At 40.5% G+C, this 26,274-nt stretch overlaps 1 protein-coding gene and 1 long non-coding RNA gene across 9 annotated transcripts in view; one reads left to right on the top strand and one right to left on the bottom strand.

Moving 5' to 3' along the window:
• LOC131325667 (probable LRR receptor-like serine/threonine-protein kinase At3g47570) overlaps positions 1-26,274 on the top strand; it is a 90,546-nt gene that overhangs the window by 61,988 nt on the left and 2,284 nt on the right. Inside the window, exons 1-2 of one of the 8 annotated variants that reach the window (XR_009199783.1) lie at positions 23,363-26,023; positions 26,152-26,256. The exons of 6 other annotated variants lie outside the window; for them this stretch is intronic. Coding sequence is in view for 1 of the 2 variants with exons in the window: in XM_058358033.1 (XP_058214016.1) it covers positions 23,562-26,256 (2,695 nt within the window). In the remaining variant the exon portion in view is untranslated. Of the gene's footprint in view, positions 1-23,362; positions 26,257-26,274 lie in introns of those variants that run through there. One more of the 8 variants, XM_058358033.1, reaches the window with a different exon arrangement.
• The window catches only part of LOC131325718 (uncharacterized), an 87,523-nt gene that overhangs the window by 60,522 nt on the left and 727 nt on the right, over positions 1-26,274 (bottom strand). The window lies entirely within an intron of this gene.

Here is a 26,274-nt window from a genome sequence, read left to right as displayed (position 1 = left end):
TGTCCGATTATCATCAGATTTGGAGGTTTTTGAATAAATACATAAGGTTATATGTGTATTTTTTCTAGGGTTAGAGATCTGAAGTTTTTTGAATAAATATATAAGGTTATATTTGTGTTTTTCATCAAACACTTATTGATTTGGTCCGTGCAGCGGCCTCTCCAACTTGCTTCTGATATATTTGAAGTTTTTTGAATAAATATATAAGGTTATATGTGTGTTTTTTCTAGGGCTAGACATATAAGGTTAGAACAGGTTGTGTTTTTTGGAAATATATATAAGGTTATATGTTTTGTTCTATTTTTTTGTGAGATTCCGAGTTGCAGAAGCTCAAATATAATGTTATATATTTTTTTTTTTGCGATATTTAGATATTCAATAACCCACATATAATGTTATTTGTTTTGTATGGACCAACATATAACGTTAAAGACTAAAAACAAAAAAAAACCAAAAAGAAATGTTGCATGTTAGAAATTTTTTGCCACATATAATTTTGTATGTTAGGAAATTTTTATCACTCATATAACGTTAAAAAATCAATATAAGAAAAATAGGAAAAAAAACAAAAAGAGAAATTTGTCACATATATAATGTTAAATGTTAAGTGTAGCGGGTTCAATAAAAAAAATCGAGAAAAATGAAAAAATACGTTTTTTGTTACACATATAAAGTTATATGTGGCGTGATGGCAGCGGCGACGGTGGTGGTGGCGGCGGCGGCTGCGGTGGCAGCGACGGCAGTGGTGGCGGCGGCCACGGCCGCGGCTTGATTGCAACAAAAACGAAAAAAAATGAAAAATATATATATATTTGAGTTAGCCAAACAAGACCCTTATTTCTTAGGTGGGGTATTTTTGTCATTAAAATTATTAGTGGACTTAGTGGGTTATGAAATTTAGAAGTGGACTAGATGGGTTTGGAAAGTGCTATAGTGGATTTATGAAAAATTCTCCCTAGGGATGGCAAATTGAATCCAAACCCATTAACTAAAAAATAGACCCAACCCAACCCATTTATAAGTTGGGTTAGAATGGGTCTCAATTGGGCATCAATTTGATCAACTTAAATGACCCAATAAGGCATGCATATAACTCAAGAAAAAACCCAAGGAACAAACCCAATACTCTCTCTCGCACAAAAAAATATCAAAGTACCAAATCATGCTCTCTATCTCGCTAAAAAATATCAAATAACCCAACTCTCTCTCTCTCTCTCTCTCTCTCTCTCTCTCTCTCTCTCTCTCTCTCAATTCTTCTATGCTAAATTACAAGTGTCCAAAATTATTTTGAACGGTTCGATTTAAAAACCAATTGTGACCGAAATAATTATTTTGACCAATCAAATTGAAAACACATCTCATCCATCGATTGTGCGAATGAACTGATGAAATTGCGCTCCGTCATGAATAAGTTTCTCTCATGGTAGTCCCGCATAGGGTTTGGATTAAAAAGTTAAGTGACTTATTTTTTGTCCTTATTCAAATTTTTTTGCATTTTTTTGTTTTGCGTCAAACTTTTGTGACTTATTAATTAGTTTCGATGAGAGGAATCGGAAAAGTAAAAAAATTTGATCGAAACTTATAATTTTTTGAATAAAAACAAAAATAATTTACTTATTCTTGTCTTTCTGTAAAAATTTATGAGTTTCGATCATAAATTTTTATTTTTTCGATTTTTTTCAACGAGACCAATCACTAAGTCACAAAGTTTGACTGATAAGCACCCGACAATGAAAAGTAGGGTGCGCCAGCTATCTAGTTTTAGTTAATTTTATCGTTAATTTAGTTGTTTTAACTGCTTTTGCTCGTAAGGTTTTCCAGTTTCGTTTTGTAGGAATTTACCAAATAACAGGAGCTTTAAGGCCTAAGGCATGTCACAAGACGAAGGCGACCCGACGACTCACCAGGGCAAGCCATGGCCAAAGCAGAAGAACAAAGTCAAGTGCTGGAGATAAGCCCCTCGGTACCGATACCATACTATTTATTCTATCGGTACCGAGCCCTTCAAGCAACAGCAGATAAGCCACTCGGTACCGATACCATACTATTTATTCTATCGGTACCGAGCCTCTTAGCACAGCAGCTTAAGCCTGTCTCCATTGGTACCGAAGGACTAAGAGCAGATTTTCAGAGCATCTCTTGAGAATATTCCAGGCGCGTACCTTGGAAGTAGAATAGATTGGATTACATCATTTTTAGATCTAAATCTAGATTTTGAATTGTTCTTGGTTGTTCTTCAATTTCCAGCTTTGAGTCTTTAATTTTCTGTCTTCATTAATTAGTTTTTGATAGTGTCGTCTTCATTAAAGTTGTAGCAAATTACTCGATCTATCGTTTAATCCAATTTTCTTCTAGTGTTGTTATTTCAATTATGCTAAGAAGATTTTTGCTTGTTCTTATCTCAATAGATATGTGTGAGTAGTTTTCCAAGGTTAGGTCATGGGGTGATTAGCACCTCATGGCTCAATTAGAATTGCATTTTTCACCATAAAGTTTAAATCTTTGGTTCGAGAATCGATGTGGGGTTCGGGTTTATTTGTCAAATCGCTAAGGTGTTAATCTCCTTGATCATGTGTAAGTAAGAGCACCGCCTACTTACCACACATGATGCTTGAAGTTCTGATGCACGAGGCATTTGCTAAATAAATTCTAGAGCTAGCTTAGTAATCGAACCATTCTATTTCCGATTTGGGAACCTTAATTGTGTATCCTGCACTGCGTAATTGGGTGAGAAATGCAGTTTAACTTGAGTCGTGAGTGTTGATAATTCCTAAACCTAACCTGTCTTTTATCTTAGTTTATTCGCTTTTCAATCTAGCCCCTTTTAATTTTCACTACACACGTAAAACCAAGTTGGCTATCTAAAAGCCGAAAGCCCTTACTTGCATTTACAAATCCAGCAAAGTCGTATTAATTATTCTCTTGGGTACGATCCCGGTCTTCCGGATTATCATGCTTCAACTGATGTATTAAGCCCTATGCTTAGGGCGTTATTCCATATATCGGAGTGAACGAAGCATTCACGCAAAACTATCAAATACGAAAAAAATTGAATAAAGACAAAAAAAATATATATATATATATATATATATACATCTTGCAACGGGCTGGTTTTGATTCAGATCGAATGGAAAATTCAACTTATAAATGGAAAGCTGACTTGTTCGTGGCTTTTTTTTTTGTTCTTATTCAATTTTTTTCGCATTTGTTTGTTTTTCGTTAATTTTTTTGTGGATTATTGCTTCGACATGACAGGAGGAATCTAAAAAGTAAAAAATTATGATCGAAACCTAAATTTTTTGAATGAAGACAAAAATAAGCCAATTTTTTCATTTTTATTCAAAAATATATGAATTTCGATCGTAGTTTTTTACTTTTTAGATTCTTTTCGTCATGAAAAAGTAATAATCCTCAAAAATTTGACAAAAAACTAACAAATGCGAAAAATATTTGAATAAAGACAAAAAAATAAGCCACTTGGATACGTTGTGATTCAGTAATTAAGAGCGACCAATATGGTAATTAAGAGTACATGGGTAATTTGGTCATATTTGTAGTAGATGGATAGTTTGGTAATTTTAGTGTACATGGTATTTTAGTCCTTTAAATTTACAGGGGCAATATGGTCATTTTAATGTACATATGTATTTTAGTCATTTTATTTTAATATATAATATGTAATTGGGTTAATGAGCGGATCGGGTTTGCTTTTAAATAAATGGGCGGGGTTAGGTATGGGTAATTAGACTCATAATTAATGGGGCTAAATGGGTCAATGACCCATTAAAGACCCAACCCACTTGCAACTTACCTATTTTGGCCCAAGCCCTCCCATTTGACACCCCTAATTGTAGGTTTATAATTAGGAAATATGCATTCGATCTGACGGATACAAAATTAACAGGAAGTACGTACGATCGAACAACTGTAGATGCATCTATGTTTGTATGTATAGACATTTTGGTAAAAAACCACTCTGTTTTATAATATAGATATCAAAATAAAAAAGGAATCTAAAAATTACAAAAAAAGAAAAAAATTGAATTTAAAGTGCCGGCACCTTCAGGTTTAGCTCAAGGCCGGCGATGGCCATGTTTTTGCTAGTCGTTCGCATGTTCATTTAGTTGATCTTTCGGAATCGGAATTGAAACTTTATTCAATGCCCTAATACACCTTTTTCGAGGCCACATATTTGTGAGACATACATTAAGCGCATCAATTGAATATCGCAATTGGGAGAGCGTATTAGATATGAATCGATACACAATTAAGTACTTAAATGAGAGACACTACGTTCATTCTTGTCGCCACGTTCTTACTGGATCGGATTGGGCAAAGACCGTTGCTGTTAAGCAGCGTTGGGGGCATGATCATATCCCTCGCGACTCTAGGCACGTGTTTAACAATCATAGATCACTCGGAGAAGAAAGTTATATGGGCTGATGCTCTGGCCATCGCATCGGTGCTTTCATTCGTCGCATCGTTCTCGATGGGGCTGGGCCCCATAGCGTGGGTCTACGGCTCGGAGATCTTCCCATTGAGACTGCGCGCCCCAGGGAACGAGCATGGGAACGGCTATGAACCGTCTGATGAGTGGAATCATATTGATGACTTTCATCTCTCTTTACAAGGCCATCACGATCGGTGGGGCTTTCTTTCTCTTCATGGGAGTGGCAATCGTGAGTTGGGTTTTCTTCTACACTCTGCTCCTGGAAACACGGGAGAATCCTCGTGGAAATGCAGGTCTTGTTTGGTACGTTCTTTAAGTGGAGGTCAACAATGCGAGAATTGGAGAAGAACAAGCATGTTAGTAACGAAGACGGTGCCGGTAACAATGGTGGTCAAGTTCAGTTGGGCACTACCAATGGCTAGACGAGTTTTCCGAGAGATAGTTTCGGTAATGCATGTGTTTTCCTTTTTACTTCCATAGATGGTACTTGTTTCAGTTTGAAAAGAAACAAAATAGATAGTCTACACCCGCCGTTCATCTTTTACCAATCCTTCCACCGCTCTCAATATCGCCGGACCATTGATTGCCAAGGCGGACGGTGAGATGTTGATCGGTGAATTTTGAGTAGTAAAACTGTGCAGTGGGTGTAGCACCACTAAAGAAATGAATAAGGAAAAAGGAAATAAAATTTCAGTGATATTTACCCCAGAAAAAAGTTATCTATGTAAGAGGGAAAAAGAATTAGGTAGTAGATGACAGAGAAAAGAACAAAAAGGTTACTTTTCCTTGTTTGATAAATTGTTGCTGTTGATTGTGCTGAGATTTGAGATGTGTGCCTTTCGAATGATGATGGCGTAAAGACTTCTGAAACCCTGAGTATTACTAGTTGGGAAGCGATACAATGGTTAGCAGCTTATTTTGAACTCGTAGGTTTGATTTCCACCCTTAGTGAAAAAAAAAGAAGAAGAAAGATTTGAGGGTCATTGGAAGTTTGTCTAGACGTTTCCTTGAATGATTCGGGATTAGCAAAGAGCGCAAAAGTTGTCCGGGACATTCAATAATAAGAAAATTATGAGAATAAGGTGAGTGTGGGTACCATGGCTCGAACCTCTTGTCATGACAAATTACACCACAAGAGTGCCAAAAGAAGGGAAACCAAAGCTTTGGTAAAATGAGAATAAGGTATTGGTAAGGATAAAATGGTTAGTACTTTATGGTACAATTGGTGAGTGTAGTGGGTGGGAATAGGAATTAGGATTACAAACACGTTTATCTTTAGTAATCTAATAAAATGGTTCTTGTAGGCTCATGGCTGCATGTCATTTTGGAGAGAAAATACTGTAAGATTGGATGTGAGGATTGTAGCTTCAACGTATCCTTTAAATCAATCATGAAACTAACATGTTGTTAATTTTATAGCATCGAAAGCTCGTAAATCATATAAGACTTACACGATTGAAGCGCAACGGAATTAAGATGCTTCAAGTTTTTCACGATCGACGAACTGAGGTCCGCTCTACAAGCACCGATTACGTACATGAACACCGTCTTCTCTCCATGCCAGGTAGAGGAGACTACTAGAGTCTGCTCTTAATATCCACACGCAAATCTTAGGGTTCTTAGATGGAAACTTTAGAGAGAGAAGATATTTCACATGAGAATATTTTCTAGAGGAGAAGGAGAGATCATGAAACTCTAAATTTATAGATTCAAGTTTAAGAGTTCAAAGTCTTCTAATAGATAGATGTGTTTGAACTCTCCTAACAGATAGAGATTAGGAGTCCTTTCTCATCCTTCTAACCAACTCAATCACATAACCCATATGGGTTGGGTCCGATCCGAACCGACCTATTTTTCTAACACATGTATTATCATGAAATATTTCTTCAAATCAACCATGAAAATTGGGTCTAAACAATCTAATTGGATGATTCTTCAAATCTGCCATAGATAGGATGTTTAGGTTTTCAAGACCACCTTCACTGTCAAGAGAAATAGATTCAAAAAAATATAAAAAGCATACATACAACATACACACACACATATATGGATACCGAAATCCATAAAGATGCCGAACTAGACGAAGACAGGGCCGACATGGTTTTCCGAAGGGATTGCTGCTGCTCCTTCTTGATTTCTTTGATCACAAAATATCAAAGAATTTATAAGAGAGAACCAAATAAAAGTAGAACATGGATAATGAAGCAATTTTGATGATAGCTCCGATCCGAACCTGCAAAACAAGAAGATAACTTATGTCACCGGTATGGTGGCGTGCCAACCACCCTCCGATGCCTAAGTCAGTAGGAACTTTCTCGTCAATTAATGGAATTTCTCTGTGTTAGAGTTGTGTACCTTTGGGAGGTGGAGATGTGATCTTTATATAGGCATTTACTCTCGGAGTTTGAGTCCTTGTTGGACTATACTTTGTAGATTTCGGATCTCCTCCTTATGGAGTGTGGAGTCCTATCTTAGCTAGTAATCCATGCAATTCCTATCAAGGCTAGGACTCTTATCTTTAATCATGGTTGTGCTTATCTTTGACCCTTTGGGCTCATCCTTCTCTTATCCCTTTGGATTCCTTCTTCCAGTAGTGGCATCTTTATCTAAACAAGTATACTTTTCGTATCATTCCGTAGAGGTTAAGCTTCTCAAGGGAGCTAGGAGTCGGAGCTGCTCCTAGGACTTACCTTCCAACTTCGACCGTAGGACGGACTTGGAAGGTTATTGCTCTGTTCCTCGTAGGTCCTTTACAAGAGCTTGGAGAGAAGGGAGCTCGTACTCCCCAGGTCCGTAGGCCTGGTAGTGCTGAGCTCTTTAGGTATATTATACTTATCAGGTACTCCCCTGTTCCTAAGCTCTTGATTCGCTTTCAGAGGTTGGGAACATTGGAAAAGCTCGAATGGCAGTTACTGCTTTTTGACTATTCTTCAGAGAGTTTTAAACACGCAGGTCTTATCATGGGACAAGTGTCGAGATCTCTTAGTATTTTGATTTTATGAGGTGTACGACGAAGATTTAGAAACCGTTCTCGGGACTAGAGCTGATCTTTTAGGTTTCCCCCTTCTTTGATCATCTCTTTTAGTACAGAGAGGCTTTCAAAACTTCTTAAGCGGTTTCAGTGTGAGATTTTCTTTCATCGTTCCTCTCCGTCATCGCGTTAGAGCTCATCCTTCGTAGGTACGCTTCCTCTTTCTTTACTGTTCTCTCTTTGTTTTTGCGCTGGATCCTCTTTCTTGTATAGAGATTACGGACCCGACGCGGGTCATTCCTGGGGGATTTATCTGTGCTAGGTTGATTGGTTTTTCCTGTATCAATTTGCATTCTCCCATTATAGAGGATTTTGCACCCTACTCTCGTGTTCTTCAAAACAGGGTTTTCCGTGAGCTTTTTTACCTATCTGCTTCTTTGTACCCACGATTCGCTATTGGGACCTTAATGGCGGAAGGTTTCATTAATTTTTCGTCGATTCTTAACGCTGAAGAGTCGACCATAGAAGAAGAAGTTTCGATGCATCATCGTAGTAGTATTAGGGCTTCGCCTAATGTGGGTCAGTCTAGTGGTGTTAGACACTCATCGCCCCCTGCTTCTGTATCAAGGGGTTCTCGTAGGATTCCCGCTTTTTCTGCCTCTAACATTCCTTCTACCATCACAAATGAGGAGTTGGCTGCTCTCAGAGTTAGATATTCTATTCCAGAATCCGTTTCTCTTAGGAAGCCCTCTGGGTTAGAGCGAGCCTGTTCTTTTGTTGAGAATGGGACTTGCCTTTATGTTGGTTCTTTAGAAGGGGGCTTACGTCTGCCCTTGCCTACAGTTGTGAGAGATACTTTGAGTTTTCTTGGTTTGGCTCCTAGCCAGATTGTCCCCAATTCTTGGCGCCTGTTAATAGGCTGTGCCGCGCTGTGGGGAGCAATGTCTGATGGGCAGATTTCTTTGTCGAAAGGACCTTTCTTGAACCAGTTTTCTATTAAAGAAGCCCCTGGAGGTTCTGGGTGGTTTTATTTTGCGAAGAGGCCTGGTGGAGGGGAGCTAGTCACAAATCTTCCTACTGTGAGTAAAAATTGGAAAGATAAATTCTTTTTTGTTGGTGGTGATGGTTGGGAGCTTCCCAATTGGGAGATTGGAACATGTACTCCTCGGATTCCCAGTAGATGGGGAATTCCCACTACAAATTGTAAGCCAATGCTTTTCTGCAATTTGTTGTCTGAATAATTTAACCCATATATTTATGATTCACTTCCAATTTTGGCAGCTAGAGTCCCATTTCCGTTGAGCTCTTCCCAAGAAGCAGAGCTACAACAAGCTAGGGGCTACTCAGTTCACAGTTGGGAATTGCTTGTGACTTCAGAGTCGTTGGCCGCGTATCTGCTGGGTCCAGAGACTACTCGTGAGGCCTTAGCACTTTCTAGAGGTAGTTTTTGTTTTGGTTTGCTGCCATGTCTCTAGCTGATTTTCATATTGCTTTTCACTTCCTTTCTTTTTTAGAAGAAGAAGGTGAAAGTAAAGAGATGGCACCTAAGATGGACAAAGCCTTACTGGCCCAATTGAAAGCTGAGAGGGTTAAGCAGTCATCTGGAGCTATGGCTCCAAAAAGGAAAAGCTCTCGCCTTCAAAAAGACCTGAATGTTGAAAGTTTCTTAGATGCTGACCTATTTATTACCCCTGCTTCTGAGTTGTCAGTCGAGCAAAATGTTGAGAATTTAAAGAGAAAAGCAAAGGGTACTGTTATGGGAAGCACTCCTCCTGCAAAGAAGTCAAAGGTCTCTGCTGGCCCTTCTGTTTTGGGTGACCGTCAAGAAGCCCTTAGGCTTGCTTCTGAGTTGCTCTATACAACAGATGAAGAATTGATGGGGGATATGTCTCTTCAAGAAGTTGGGGAGCAAATGTTGGTTGAATTAGCCGTGGTATGCTCTTTTTCTTCTGTCTTTATCACTTTTCGATTTGTTATTTTTTCCTTTCTGACTTTTTGCCTATTCTTGTAGGCTGCAGTCCGTGGTCGGTATCTCACTTCTCAAAGCCATAGTCTGGGCAAACAGGTTGTTACCCTTACGGAAGCCAATTTTAAGCTTGTGAAACAAGGTGCCTCAATGACTGCTGAGCTTCAAAAGGCTACCACTGAGAGGGACATTGCTTTGAAGTTGAAGAAAGAGCTGGAGGTAGAGAGAGATACTGCCGTGGCAGCTGCTCAAAGTCTGGAGCAGAAGATTTCTGAATGGGACGTGGAGATGGAGAAATACCGGACTATGAGTCAAGGAATGCTTGAGAAGGTAAAGAATGCTCGAAGGGAGGCCATTGAACTTTTCCTGCAGTCCCCTGAATATCGTCAGGATATAACCCAACAGTATTTTGACGGATTTGAAGCTATGAGGAGTTGGGCGGCTTTAGCTTTTCCGAATTTGGATTTTTCAAAATTTGAAGTTGATGATGAAGAAGCGCCCTCTAGCTTTGATGGGGGACGTAGGGAGGAAGAGGATGGCGATGATGCAGCGTCAAAAGATACATCCATTCCCAGCTCAGCAAATGTATCCCTTCTACAGGCTCCAGAGAAAGTTTCTCTTCCCCTCGAATCTCCAATCCCTGCAACAACTCTTCCTGTCCATCATCTGATGATGGAAAGGCTGTTTGATAATCTTGCCTTTGAAACTTCTTAAATTCGTCTGGGTTTGTAACTAAATACTTTTTAATACTTTCGTATTTTGACTGTGTTTCTTTTGGAGTGGCCATTAGTTTTGGTCTTAACTCTATAACTTGATAGTTGCTGGTGATGATCCTGGTGATGAGTCTGTTTAGAAGGCTGATGTAGACAAAATGGAAGAATACTTTCATTCTATGTTTTTATGGTAAATCCGTATGGTTTTTACCTACTGCTTTTGCAATTTTTTGCCCCCTTGTTGAATTTAATTCCAACTGTTTGCTGTATACTACGTTGTACTCCCCTAAGTGTATTCATCGTTTGCGTCCAAACAATGGATATACTTATTAGTTTTCCCCGTGGGTACTCATCGTAGTTTTGTAGAATGTATAGCTATGCTACATTTAAGAGCTTGGATATTTTTCCTGAGCTCATTATTTTGCATAGCTATGCTACGTCTAAGAGTTTGGATATTCTTCCTGAGCTCATCATTTTGTATAGCTGTGCTACGTCTAAGAGCTTGGATATTTTTCCTGAGCTCATCATTTTGCATAGCTGTGCTATGTCTTTTTCCTGAGCTCATCATTTTGCATAGCTGTGCTATGTTTAAGAGCTTGGATATTTTTTCTGAGCTCATCATTTTGCATAGCTGTGCTACGTCTAAGAGCTTGGATATTTTTCCTGAGCTCATCATTTTGCATAGCTGTGCTACGTCAAGAGCTTGGATATTTTTCCTGAGCTCATCATTTTGCATAGCTGTGCTACGTTTAAGAGCGTGGATATTAAATTGGCTCTTGGGATTTTAATATTTGTTGCGTCATTTTGTTTACCCGAGGTAATCAGATGTGTAACTTCCCATTACTCTAGGCAGTTTTAGAGCGGCGGTTGTACCCCACAGATTTAATTACGATTGTGCTAATTGGTTTAGCAAACGGTTAGTAATCCGCCTATATTTTGTTAAAAATACTGCCGAATGCCAGAAGTTCAATTTCACTTCATAAGCAGTTCTCATCTGATAATGGCGAACGAAGAGCAATCCTTGTGTCAAGAGCTCAAAGATCTGAAGGCAGCCATTGAGGGGCTGTCCTCCAAGGTGGAGGCCATGGCAGAGTCTATCTCTGTCATGGAGAAGACGGTCCGCATGATGCTGATAGCCAATTGGGACCAGTTGGCAGCTTTCCAAGGGCAGCCAGCCCCTCCTGTTCTCTCCCCTCCAAGGGAGGGAGATAGTGTTTAGGCTGTAACTTTGTGGGTTTACCCATAAAGGTTTATGTAAAAATGTTGTCCACATCCTTTAGGGTGTGGATTTATTAATAAAATTTTGATTTTATTTTTCTGCTTTCTGCTTTTCTTTTTTGATCATGCGTTTAGGAGAAGAAGTAAATAACTGTCCCTCGTGGAGATTTTATTGGCCTCACAGAATCGTAAATAAAACACATGGTCCTAAAACATTTTTCTACTAAAGCTATACTTAAAAACTGAAAGTCTCCTAAAAACAGAACCGAAACTAGAAAGCAAAAAATATAATCCCATTACAAGCACCTACTTGTAGTACTTTTTAAGATGCTCCACGTTCCACGAGTTTGGTAGTTCTTTTCCCCTTAGGGTTGCAAGCCTGTATGCACCAGCTTTGACATGGTGCAGGACTTGATAAGGGCCTTCCCAGTTTGGGCCGAGTTTGCCCACCTTTTTCCTAGTAGGATCTACTTTCCGTAGAACTAGATCACCAGTACGAAAACTTCTTGGTTTAACATGTGCTTCATGGTATTTAACCATCCTCTGCTAATAAACGGCGATTTTGGCCATTGCTGCTTCCCTTGTTTCTTCCAAGAGATCTAGCTCAGCCCTAAGATCCTGTTGGTTTTCTTGGCGGTCGATGTTTGCAGTCCTGTAGTTGAGGAGTTCCACTTCAACGGGGACTACTGCTTCTGCCCCGAATGCAAGAGAATATGGTGTTTCTCCAGTTGCTGTTCGGGGTGTGGTTCGATATGCCCATAGCACATTATAAAGTTCATCTGGCCAGGTTCCTTTGGCCTCGCGTAGCCTCTTCTTAATCCCTTTTTTAATGGTTCGATTTGTAACTTCAACCTGCCCATTAGCTTTTGGGTGAGCTTTTGAGGCATAATGCACATGTATTCCTTTGGATATACAATATGCTTTAAACTAAGCATTGTCAAATTGTTTTCCCCGATCTGTAACGATTACTCGTGGCAATCCAAAATGGCTAATAATTAATTTCCATAAGAAATCAATGGTAACCTCCGCTGTGATTGTGGCGAGTGCCTTTGCTTCAACCCATTTTGTGAAGTAATCCATAGCTATTATAGCATACTGGACTTGGCCCGCAGCCATCGGAAGTGGGCCAATCAGGTCCAACCCCCATTGGGCAAATGGCCAAGGTCCTCTCATTGGGGTTAGAACTGTAGGTGATCCATGAATGATATTTGCAAAGCATTGACATCTTTCACATTTTTGCACCATAGAATTGCAATCCTTTTGCATGCTGGGCCAATAATACCCTATCCTGAGGAGTTTGCAAGCTAACATGCGGCCACTTTGATGATCTCCACATATTCCTTGGTGGACCTCTTCCATTGCTTTCAAAGATTCCGTTGTGGTGAGGCACCTCAGGTAAGGTAATGAAAAACTTCTTCTATATAGCACGTCACCTATCATCAAGTACTTTGCAGCTCTGATCTTGAGCTGTCTAGCTTTGATTTTATCCTCTGGTAGCGTCCCGTTAGTTATATAGTCAACTGTGGGTCCAGTCCATGAATCACTGTAATTAATGGTTTGAACTTGTGTATCTGGGGAGGCGATACTTGGTAACTCTAAGTATCTTACAGGCGTATTCCGTGGAATAGCATCCTCCTTAACCGTGGCCAATTTTGCCAAATAATCTGCTTCATTATTTTCCTCCCTTGGGATACTGACAATATTGAAGCTTTGCAATTTTGCAACTTGAGCCTTTACTTTATCCACATACTTTTGCATGATCCCCTCCTTGACAGTGTACTCCCCAAGGACTTGTCCCACAACTAGCTGTGAATCGCTTTTGGCTAGTATATGCCTAGGTCCAACGGCATTTGCCAATTCCAATCCAACCACTAGGGCTTCGCATTCGGCTTCATTGTTGGTTGTTTTGAACTCAAACCTGAGCGCGTAGCTAAGGCGTTGTCCTTTCGGGGATGTTAGAATTAAGCCTGCCCCGCTTGCATCTTTAGTTGTTGATCCATCGACCTGAAGGACCCAAGGTTTGGGTTCTTCTCTGCTGAGCTCCTCCGGCTCTGGATATGTGTATTCTGCAAGGAAATTTGCCAGTACCTGTGCCTTTATGGCAATTCGAGGTTTATATTCTATGTCAAATTCACCAAGCTCTATTGACCAATGAATTAGTCGGCCTGACGTCTCCGGTGAGTGGAGAATCCTTCGAAGCGGTTGGTCTGTCAACACTTTGATTGGGTGAGCTTGGAAATATGGTCGTAGCCTTCTGGCAGCTATTATCATTGCAAAGGCTATTTTTTCAGCTCTGGGGTATCTTAACTCAGCTCCTTGTAATGCCCTGCTAGTATAATATACTGGGAGTTGAGTTCCCTGCTCTTCCCGAACCAAAACCGTGCTAACTGCGTGAGGGGAAACAGCTAGATACAGGAATAGATTCTCCCCATCCTGAGTCCTTCCCAAGAGTGGTGGTGACGCCAGATACTCCTTCAATTGGATGAAAGCCAGTTCCTCCGTGGTTGTCCATTCAAAGGCCTTTTTCAAAACTTTGAAAAATGTTTGGCATTTGTCAGTTGCCCTTGAAATAAACCTGCTCAAAGCTGCGACTCTTCCTGTGAGCTTTTGGACCTCCTTTATGTTCTGTGGTGAACGCATGGTGAGTATAGCCTGAATCTTTTCTGGATTTGCTTAGATCCCTCTTTAAGACACCATGAAACCTAAGAACTTTCCTGATGAGATTTCAAAAGCACATTTTGTTGAGTTGAGCTTCATTTGGTATTTTCTGAGAACCTGGAAGGTTTCTTCCAGATCATCGACATGGTTATGTGCCTTAGCACTTTTAACCAACATGTCATCCACATATACCTCTACAATGCGTCCGATTTGCTGCTTAAACATCCTGTTGACCAACCTCTGGTATGTCGCCCCTGCATTTTTAAGACCGAAGGGCATTACTTTGTAGCAATATAATCCCCTATCAGTGATAAATGAAGTTTTTTCTTGATCTCCCTCATGCATTTGGATTTGATTTTACCCTGAAAATGCATCCATGAAGCTAAGAAGCTCATGTCCGGCAGTGGAATCTACCAAGGAGTCAATTCTGGGGAGGGGAAAGCTATCCTTTGGACATGCTTTGTTGAGGTCGGTGAAGTCTACACACATTCTCCATTTGCCATTAGCTTTCCTCACCATGACCACGTTGGCCAACCAATCAGGGTAAAGAACTTCCCGGATGGATTATGCCTGAATGAGTTTATCTACCTCCGTGGTTGCTGCCTCACTTCGTTCTAGAGCTGTGGCTCTTTTCTTTTGCTTGACTGGGCGTACAATGGGGTCGACATTCAGTTTGTGAGATATGACTCTTGGGTCAATTCCGGGGATGTCTTCATGGGACCACGCAAAAACATCTTTATTCTTTCTTAAGAATTGCAACAGCTCTGATTTTGCAATCATATTTAATCCTGTTCCAATCCTCACCGTCTTCCTTGATTGCTGTGGCTCTAGGAGTTCTTCAATAAGCTCTTCCACGGGCTCTCCATGTTGGAGTTTCTCTTCATCTCGAGTGTCGAGACTCTTTATATTCATGGTGATATTAGCTCCTTTGAGTGAGGTAACATAGCATTCCCGTGCTACTTTCTGATCTCCTTTGACACAGGCCACTCCTTCTGAAGCTGGGAATTTTAACATCAAATGGTAAGTGGAGATTATTGCCCCAATCTTGTTCAAAGTAGTTCTTCCTAAAATTGCATTATATGCTGAGGGACAGTCGACTACTATGAAGTCAATCATGCGTGTAATCTGATTTTTCTCCTCTCCCATAGTAATTGGTAGCGCTATCTGACCGGCTGGATAAACAAGTGTACCTGCAAATCCAACCAGTGGTGACACCATAGGCCTTAGCCTTTCTCGTCCAACCTTTAGCTGGTCATATGCATGAAGGTAGAGTATATCAGCTGAACTTCCGCTATCGATCAATACTCTTCGTGTAAGGTAATTTGCTATGACAATGGTTATGACTAAAGGATCATCATGGGGAGTCTGAATCCCTTTGAGGTCTTCTTCTGAGAAAATGATGGGTATCTCCTCTTTTTTCTGGATTTTGTTGGGCCGGTCAATCGTGTTGATCTCCAAATATTCCTCTGTTTGCAATTTTCTTAGACGGGCCTTTCTTGCATGGCTGGACTCTCCACCTCCGGCAAATCCTCCATGAATGACCTTGATCTCCTTAATGGGTCCGGACCGAGATGGAACTCCATCTGCTCGCCTTTTGTTTGCATCTTCCTTTGTGGGTTGCTTCTGGTGTTTCTTTGTTACAAAACGCTGAAGTCTCCCTCTTTGAATTAAATCCTCAATCTGCTATTTCAAGTCGATGCAATCATCTGTATTATGTCCGTGGTCCCTGTGGAACCTGCAGTATTTATCCTTAGCTCTCCGGCTAGGATCGGACCTCAACTTTCCTGGCCACTTGAGGTCTGGATCATCTTGTAGATTGCTGAGGATCTGCTCTGACGTAGCTATGAGTGGGGTAAACTGTTTGTATTTTCCTTGGGGAGGTCCTTCGGTTGTCCCACTTTTGGGGGATAACCTTGAGTCCACCTTTTTATTTCTAGGTTCTCCCCCTGATTTGCGGACAGCTTCTCACCTTCTTTTGTCTATTAGGGAGAATTTGCCAATCTGTGACGGCCCTGCTTGGGGATCAAAACCATCACGTGCACGCCTGGCATAGACAGCCTCTTCTGCGTTCATATGCTTTTAAGCTCTGAGCATGAGCTCTGCCATGGTTTTTGGTGGTTCTTGGGACACAAGATATAGAAATTGCCCTGAATACAATCCGGCAATATAGGCGGTTATGCTCACGTTGTCGTCAGCTTCATCTATTTGGACCACCTCCTTATTAAACCTTGTGGTGTATTCTCTTAATGATTCCCATTTCCCTTGTTTTACCGTCAGGAGATGCGTTGCTGGTTTGCCGTAGCGTTGACCAGCAATGAAGTAACTTACAAAGCTTGTGCTAAGTTCTTTAAAGTTACGTATACTTCCTGGCGGGAGCTTGTTGAACCATGCTCGAGCACTTCCTTTGAGGGTAACTGGGAATGCTCGGCACATCACCTCGTCGAGCACTGCTTGTAAGTGCATCAAGGATTTATATGTTTCAAGATGATCCAATGGGTCCGTGGAACCATTGAACGTCTCCAATTGGGGCATCTTAAACTTTCTCGGAAGAGGGCGTCTCATAACTTCAGGTGTGAAGGGTGAATCTGTATTTTGCACCAATTCCTCTACCGTGGCGGGGGTTTGCGCTTTAACATGTTTCATTAACCCTTCAATCTGGTTTTGCATCTTGAGTATCATCCCTTCTTCTTGAGGCGACTTCTCAAGGGGTGGATTGCCATACTTTCTTTGATTTTGGCATTCCTTTTCGCTAGATTCGCCTTCCTCCATATCTTCATCGTCATTACGGTGACTATTTTGCAATTTAGGGATACTTGACTCGGAGATTTGTTTCCGTAAATTCGCGTTTTCTTGCCTCGCGGTTAGTAACCCTTGAGTTAAGGTCTTTATTTGTTCTTGCATTTGGGCAAATGCTTCTGGGGTGATCTGATTACCTTCCGAAAAATTCATCGCAGCGGCCTTAGCCGCCTCTGCTACTTTTGCAGCCTTTTCGGCGGCGGCGGCTGCCTTGGCAGCTTTGGCTGCCTTGGCAGCAGCAGTAGTTCTTGTCGCAGTAGCGGCTTGTGCAGCGTCGTCGATACCCATTTGTTCGGGGTTTGAAGCCATTGTTGTTCAACTTGATCGGGTCTCTACCATGCAAAGCCGTTCACCATAAGGAAAAATACGTTTCCCACAGACGGCGCCAACTGATGAAGCAACTTTGATGATAGCTCCGATCCGAACCTGCAAAACAAGAAGATAACTTATGTCACCGGAATGGTGGCGTGCCAACCACCCTCCGATGCCTAAGTCAGTAGGAACTTTCTCGTCAATTAATGGAATTTCTCTGTGTTAGAGTTGTGTACCTTTGGGAGGTGGAGATGTGATCTTTATATAGGCATTTACTCTCGGAGTTTGAGTCCTTGTTGGACTATACTTTGTAGATTTTGGATCTCCTCCTTGTGGAGTGTGGAGTCCTATCTTAGCTAGTAATCCATGTGATTCCTGTCAAGGCTAGGACTCTTATCTTTAATCATGGTTGTGCTTTGACCCTTTGGGCTTATCCTTCTCTTATCCCTTTGGATTCCTTCTTCCAGTCGTGGCATCTTTATCTAAACAAGTATACCTTTCGTATCATTCCGTAGAGGTTAAGCTTCTCAAGGGAGCTAGGAGTCGGAGCTGGTCCTAGGACTTACCTTCCAGCTTCGACCGTAGGACGGACCTGGAAGGTTATTGCTCTGTTCCTCGTAGGTCCTTTACAAGAGCTTGGAAAGAAGGGAGCTCATACTCCCCAGGTCCGTAGGCCTGGTAGTGCTGAGCTCTTTAGGTATATTATACTTATCACTGTACTTTGTACAAGCGTAATAAACTCAACAAATATGGTTATTGTCCAAATCAACATATGTGTTTCACTTTTTTTGACTTTAGGCTGATTATTTGTCGTAAAAAAAGTGGAGGAAATTTTTTTATTTTTGTTTATGAAACGAAATAGGAGGTAAAATTCATTTTGCTAAACATTTCCAAACCAAACAAAATTAAAAGAAAAAAAAAACTCCAAACCATAATTGTAATATCCACAATTGTAAAACACATTTCATCGGTGCATTGAGATTTGGGTGTGAAAGAGTTCAATTCCAACCATAAAGATGACTTTTCCTTGTCTTTGTCTCGCCATAACAAGCTGAGCTAGATGGGCCCGAACCTGCTCTTTGGGTTTCATAATTGTCCGACATGGTGGAAAAGAAAAGGAGGCTGCTTTTGCTTTAGCAGGATAGGATGGATTTCTTTTTTGGTGATGGGTCCGGAGTAGGAAATTTCATCATAAGCGGGTAGGTCATCATATAGTGGTAATTTTCATGAAAAGGCAGAGCAGATGTGTCATTTGGTTGAATCAGGAGTCCCACGGTTGTTTTTCGCTAACAGTGAATAATAGCGCTTGAAATGAATAGACTTGTCGCGGAAAAAGAAAAAAAGAAAAAAAAACCATTTGTCCACAAGTAGGCCCAAGCAAACCCATTAGTCGTACACAAAATGAACAGTAAGTGCTATACATGGGGCTCTCTATGGGGCTCACGAGAGAGAGAAAGCAGGGAGGCGCGCTCAATTGCAAAGAGAGACGGGGTATTTTTGTCAAATCAATGACCTTAACCATAACGCTTTTAAATTAGTGGACTGTAAAACTTATTAAAATCTAAGCTAGACTAAATGGCTCAATAAACACCTACTTTTGGACTTAAAATCAGAAGTTGGATAATGGTTTGATTAGTTAGAGTAAAAGTAGGAGACTAAGGTCATCCACAGTAGTATAATTAAAAGTCAATTGTTTTTAAAGTTAACAATCATCAATAAATTCCAATACAAGGAGCTAGGAACAACACAACTTTTTCTTTTTTTTTGGGCCACAGTTTAGGAGAGAGGAAACAATGAAAATCAAATACATCATATGGACTCTCATCCTCACAAAGTGGATAGAAAAGCCGAGATTCTATGAACGGACTCCACTCGCTCTCACAGTATTTTTGGCCACAGCGTGTGCCACCGAATTGCCACCTCTTCAAACAAAGCTTGCTTGCATTCCTACAAACCCTTGCTTCAACCGGTTCGCGTCTACAATTAACACGCCCACCGACGTGATGAAGTCACCTATCCTTTGGATCATGTTAACCACCTGTCGAGAATCACCTACTATATTGTACCTTTTGCATACCGAGTTCTTGCGCAAAAATCAAACTTTCCCTAGCCGCCATTGCCTTTATAATTACTCGCTCCATCAAATGCCCAAAATGAATTGCTCGTGCCGCCCGAAATCTGGCACATGAATCTCTGATTATAATCCCAATACCACTCGATTTCATTTGACTATCCAGTCCACCATCAAAATTAATTTTCACCCAACCATTCATGGGTCTTCGCCATAGAATCTGAACTTCTATAGCTGCTACCCGACCTGCTCCTATTGGTCTGTGTCCACCTTCATTAGCAACCAGAAATTCGGTGATAAGCACCCGACAATGCCATTAAGGGTGCGCTAGGTCCTTAATTTTGTTTAATTTCGTCGTTAAATTAGTCTTTTTTATTTGATATTGCACGTAAGGTATATTTTTAGTGTTTGCAGGTAAATCGTGTGAATAAGTCATGTTTTGACGTCATGGATGGCCCAAGTGCGTCCAAGTATTCGATGAACTAATGAAAACCCTGTTGGCTCCTGAAAATCTGTCTAAGTATGGAAAAATAACTTTTCGAAAAAATATCGATTTTCAAGATAAAAAATGGCGATAATTGATCCTTAGATTTTCTAAGAGCAACTTCAAATTTGAAGGGTTTTATTCGAAGAGCAAGGTCATGTGTTGAGTCATTTCTTATATAGAAAAGCGTGTTGTTTTCTATTTTACACTAAAAGCTGGGGGTCAATAGTTTGATTGGATTAAAATCTCAAAATTCTAGTAATGCCATGTTGTTTCTAAATGGGGGGTACTTATTTATTTTCATTAAAGTAAAGAAAATGTAAAAGAAATGTTTAAAATGTAGTCTTTACTTAAGTTTAGGGAATGAAAATAAGATGCTGTGAAAGCTGTTGGGTACTGTGAAGCTGAAGCTGGAGCTGGAGCTAAAGGCTTCGGTATCGATATCAAGGCAGAAGAGGTATCGGTATCGAGGAGCTTAGAGGCGGCAGTTAATGAGTTCGGTACCGATACCAACTCAAAAGAGGTATCGATACCGAGGGCCTTCGGAGCAGAATTTTTAGGGCATCTTTGGAAATATTCTATACGTAATTGGGGGCGGTATAAATACCCCATTATGTCACTATTGCACGATTCTGACAGAAATGTACCCATTTTTATATCTAGAATAGGATTTACTTGCTTTCTGAATTGTTCTTCATTTTTTCAGCTTTGAATCTTTAATTTCCTACCTTAGTTAATCTAGATTTGTTGTTTTTGCCTTCATTAAAGTTGTAACGTTTCCTTCAATCTATCTAAATCTCTAGTTTATTTCATGTTTTACTATTTCAATATGTTAGTTAGATTTTTGCTTGCTTTTATCTCTCTAGATATGAGTGAGTAGTTTTTAAAGGTTAGATCATGGAGTGACTAACACCTCATGGTTTGAGTTAAAATTACTTTTCTCACCATAAAGTTTGAATATTTGGTTCGAAAATCGATGTGTGGTTCGGGTTTGTTTGTCAAATTGCTAAGGTGTTAACCTCCTTGATCATGTGTAGGCAAGAGCATTGCCTACTTGCCACACATGATGCTTGGAGCTCTGTCACACGAGGCGTTTGCCAAATGAATTCTAGAGTTAGCTTGGTAATCGAACCATATATCTTTAGGGTTGATGACCTTAGTTGAGTATCTCAAACCGTGTAATCGGGTGAGAAAAGTGATTTGACTTGAGTCGTGGGTGTTAGGAATTCCTAGACCTAACCTGCCTTTTATCTTAGTTAATTCGCTGTTTAATTTACCCTTTTAATTTCTCCCGCATAAAGTAAAACAAAGTTGGCTGTCTAAAGGCCGAAAACCTTGCTTACATCTACAAATCCATTCAAGTCAAATTAAATATTCCCTTGGGTACGGTCCGGATCTTCCGGATTATTATGCTTCAAATGACGTATTTACCCTACGCTTGGGGTGATCATATTTCAATATATTGACGGACGAAGCATTCAGTTGTCTCCCTAATAGCAGCAGTGCAAGCTTCATCCGGTCTCCACATTTTATCGTTAATGACGGCGTCGTTCCTGCATTTTCAGATTCTCCTAACAATTGATCCCACGGCTGCCCACACCTCCTTCTTTTCAGCTATTCCTTTCCACCAGCAGATGTCCCACCAACTTAGAAAATGTCCCACCAACTTAGAAACGAATCACCTTGAATCGAGTTCATATTAATTCCCAACAGAGACAACTGCCACACAATTTGTGCATAGGAACACCGGGAACAACACAACTTAATCGATCAACAATTAAAAATTGTAATACCTATAAGCACGGAAAAAATTTCGGGTGGGCACCACGTGGTGCCCATTCGGCGCATCTGAGCCGTCCATAGCGTTTTGGACTGCTCAGATTTGGAGAGAAAAAAAAGGAGAGAGACAGTGTTAAGTGAGGGGAGAGAAAATGTTTCAATCCGAACCATCCAAAAGTGTATTGGACGGCCAAATGTGCCGAGAGGATACCACGGGGATATACCCATCCGGCACTGAAAAATTTCTCTATAAGCAAAGTTAGTGGTGTAAAATTTTACCAGTTTGACTATGTTATGGCAAGTGGGGTCACCTGACCCCACTGAGTTGGAAATTACCCCAGAATAGCCAAACACGTTTGGGTTATATTGGTTGAATTTGCCTCAAGAGATATTATACCTTGCCCGAATACCTCAGCAATATTTTGAAGGTAGATTTGTTGTAACGCTATGCATACCACCTAGTGGGGATCACAAACAATGTACTCTCTTCGTCCCCATTTTTAACCCTCATTCCATTCTTACTGGATTTTAAATTGGTTAAATTTATACTATTAAACAAAAATTTTAAAATCACCTAAAACATTATAGATTATAAGACGTAAAAATTTGGCTTGTGTGCTGTCCAGGTTTAGACTGCAGAGGTGCGGTCCAAGTAATCGCTACCGTCGGATAGTGTTTTTAATGGTTCAGATTTGTTTTCAATCTTGTATCAGTAATAAAAGACTTTTACCATTAATTGTTAATATGAACGATTCAGAGAAAACCGTACATCTTTCTAATGCAGAGAAACCGAATCCAAGATATACAACAGCTGGTGTCAATTTCAGCGAAGGCTGACTTGGGCCGAGTGAATAGACTCGAGGTCTGAGTCAATGGCTTTTTAGAAACATGCACTAAAGGAAAGATAAAGTTATCACCACATTATTAGTTAAGACATGAGACCGGCTTTTCCCACCTCCCGTCAAGACTTATCATTGTCACGAATGTTTGGATTTTTTTTGAGGAAAAGATTTCATAAGCTTGACTGATAATAACAACTAATTTAAGAAGAATATTTGGAGAAAATCATCATTGTCACGAATGAATGTCCAAGGCGACCAATTGTATACTTTTCTAAGCACGAACGAAGTTGGCAAGAAATAAACACCCAAATACACATGTCATACTTTCTTGGAGAAAATCATCATTGTCACGAATGAATGTCCAAGGCGACCGATTGTATACTTTCCTAAGCACGAACGAAGTTGGCAAGAAATAGACACCCAAATACACATGTCATACTTTCTTTAAGGCCTCTCTGACTCATTTGACGTGTTTTTTTTTAATTAGTTTTCTTAATTTTAAAAATATAGACTAAACTTTTGGATTTGTTCGCTGCCTTATATTATTTTTTTTGGTCCATATTTTTATACTTTTTTGATTCCTCTCATCGAGATGAACAATGTGGTGTAAAAATTCGACGCAAATCTTTTCACGATTAAGAGCAAATAATAAAATAGGTCATGCCAAAAAGTCAGGAAGATTTTGTAGAAAATCTTGTTTTTATACCAGGTTCCTGAAGCCTGAACAAATTTTTTCACCTCCTGACAAAATTCTTTGATCCAAAAAAGAAATTTTTCAGTACCGGGTGGGTACCACGTGACCATGTGGGAGCAGCCCATCCAGGACGTCCAAAAGTGTGTTGGACGGCCTAGATTGAAACCCTCTCTCTCCTCTCACCCCACCACTCTTTCTCCTCTTTCTTTCTCCAAATCTGAGCCATCCAAAACAGAAATGGACGGCCCAAATGTGCTGAGTTGGGGACCATGTGGTATCCACCCGACACTCAAAAATTTCTTGATACAAAGAATGCCCAAAAAAACAAAAAATTTCCTTTTCGTTTACTTCATTTCTCCCCAAAAACTCAGAAATAATTTTCCCCCATCAATTTCTGATTAGTGAACACGCAAGGAAAAAACAAAGGGCTCCACCACTTGGAGAAGTGCAAGCTTAATTAGCTCAACCCAACATCCCATTCAAACAACTCCACCAGAAAATTTCCGCGTTCACTTCCAATTTCCTCGCACCAGCCTCTTCTTCTTCTTTTTCAGATTCAACACAAAGTAAGCAGCAAAATCCGCTCCACCGCAAACCTTACCAACACATGGGTCTGTTACCGCCGCCTTCATTTTCCCCTTTCCTGTTCATGTTTTTTGTTCTTCTCTTGCTTGTGGGTTCAGTACCCGACTCTGTGCACTACGGGAACGAGACCGACCGACTAGCCTTACTAGCATTCAAGGCCGAGATCACTGGTGATCCCCTCAGGATACTGAGCTCTTGGAATGGATCCGTCCACTTCTGCCAATGGGTTGGTGTAACATGTGGCCGTCGACACCAGAGGGTCATAAGGTTAATCCTTAGTGACGCAAAACTAACAGGGTCCATTTCGCCTCACATTGGAAATTTAAGTTTCCTTATGATGTTACACTTGCAGAACAATAGCTTGAGCCATAACATCCCCCAACAAATCGGCAACTTACGCAGACTGCAATACATGTCACTGTATAATAATTTAGTTACCGGCGAAATTCCAGCCAATCTCTCTCGTTGCTCTAACCTTGTTGTCCTTAAGTTTAGTGCAAACAGGCTAACAGGAAAAATTCCAACGGAGCTCAGTCGCCTATCTAAACTTAAGCTATTGTATGTTGGAAAAAACTATCTAACAGGAGGTGTGCCTCCAACTATTGGCAATCTGTCATCTCTAACAACCCTCATGATACCCTTTAATAGTATTGGTGGGAAGATGCCTGATGGTTTAAGCAGATTGACAAACTTAGAAATTTTTGCGTTAGGGGAGAACAGGTTCGTCGGTACAATCCCTTCCTCGTTATTTAATATCTCTTCCATTAAGGTTTTCGACATCGGAAGGAACCAAATCCAAGGGATTCTTCCCTCGAACCTAGGAACTTCATTTCCTAATCTCAAGTTCCTTGGAGTTTCGGACAACTTGTTGACCGGATCCATTCCTAGTTCAATATCTAATGCCACCAATCTATATAACCTTGGGCTGGGAGGCAACAGCCTTAGTGGAAAAATGCCTTCTTTGGATAAGCTGCGTAATCTTAAGCGGTTAACTGCTGGTTTTAATCATCTAGGAACAGGGGAAGCGGATGACTTGAGTTTTCTCTCCTCTTTGATCAATGCCACCGAGTTGAATGCGTTGGGGCTGAACAGCAACAGTTTTGGAGGCGTGTTTCCTGAAGCAATTACTAATTTCTCCAATCATCTTAGATCCGTAGCCTTGGGGGACAATAACCTGTATGGGAGCATCCCAAGAGGGATCGGGAATCTGGTAAATTTGCAAGAACTTGGAACAGAGAACAACCATTTGACTGGTAACATTCCTGCTGATTTTGGGAAGCTTCAAGACCTCCATGTGTTTTCTCTCGGAGGTAATAGATTCTATGGTGACATCCCGTCCTCTTTCGGAAACTTATCCTTGTTACTAACTCTAGATCTATCCGAAAATAGTCTTCAAGGAAGCATCCCATCGAATTTAAGCAAATGCCAGATGTTGCTGAAGCTTACGCTCGCCAAAAACAATCTTAGCGGCACCATACCCAAAGGAGTTGTTAGTCTCTCATCATTGTTTTCTCTAGACCTATCTCATAACAACTTGACTGGTGTCATCCCCATGGAAATCGGGGTTTTAAAAAATCTTGAAACACTAAATGTTTCTGAGAATATGTTGGTTGGTAATATTCCAAGTAGCCTTGGTAGTTGTGTGAAATTGGCATCTCTTAATTTGAAGGGCAACAAGTTCTGGGGAGTCCTTCCATCAACTTTGAGCCAATTGAGAGGCTTGGAGGATCTAGACATTTCTATGAATGATTTCTCGGGAAAAATCCCAGATTATTTAGAGGGCTTTCATTTCTTACAAAAACTAAATATATCATTCAATGATTTTGATGGAGAAGTACCAAAACGAGGCATTTTTATGATTGCGGCAGCTATTTCTATTGAGGGAAACAAGAAGCTTTGTGGTGGTATACCTGATTTAAAACTACGCAATTGCCAATTCAAGGGATTCACAAGGAAGAAATTTACTCACGTCGTGAAGTTGGTACTCCCATCGTCCTTTGGGCTTGTATGTCTACTTTTAATGATATATTTCATGTATCTTCGTTGGTTTAAAAAGAAAACAGAGGTACGATCTTTTAGCTTTTTTGGCCACGCGCTTCCTATGTTGTCTTACCAGAGTCTATTAAAAGCGACCAATGGGTTCTCTTCAGTCAATCTAATCGGCATGGGTAGTTTTGGTTCAGTGTATAAAGGAATTCTTGATCTTGATCAAGGTGAAAAACTAGTCGCTGTGAAGGTATTAAACCTTCAATCCCAAGGAGCTGCCAAGAGCTTCATTGCCGAGTGTAAGGCCTTAAGGAGCATTAGACATCGAAATCTTGTACATGTCTTCACCGCATGTTCAAGTGTTGACTATAAAGGTGACGAGTTCAAGGCTCTGGTTTATGATTTCATGGTCAATGGGAGCCTAGAGGAGTGGTTGCATCCAAATGAGAAAGAAGATGATGCACACAACAAGTCACAGAGTTTAAACTTTCTAAAGAGGTTAAATATTGCTTTTGATGTTGCTTCTGCACTTTTTTATCTTCACCACCATTGCTCAGAACCAATAGTTCACTGTGACTTGAAACCAAGCAACGTTCTTCTTGACGATGAACTGGTTGGACATGTAGGTGATTTTGGGTTAGCAAGATTCCTTGTAGATGCGACATGTATTGCTTCTACAAATCAATCAAGTTCTATTGGCTTGCGTGGGTCATCCGGTTATGTAGCTCCAGGTAAATGTATCCCTCAAA

The sequence above is a fragment of the Rhododendron vialii genome, chromosome 5a (assembly GCF_030253575.1).
Source record: "Rhododendron vialii isolate Sample 1 chromosome 5a, ASM3025357v1".
Lineage (NCBI taxonomy): Eukaryota > Viridiplantae > Streptophyta > Magnoliopsida > Ericales > Ericaceae > Rhododendron > Rhododendron vialii.
The sequence above is the reverse complement of the archived record's forward strand: the minus strand, read 5'-3'. Positions and strand labels throughout refer to the sequence as shown.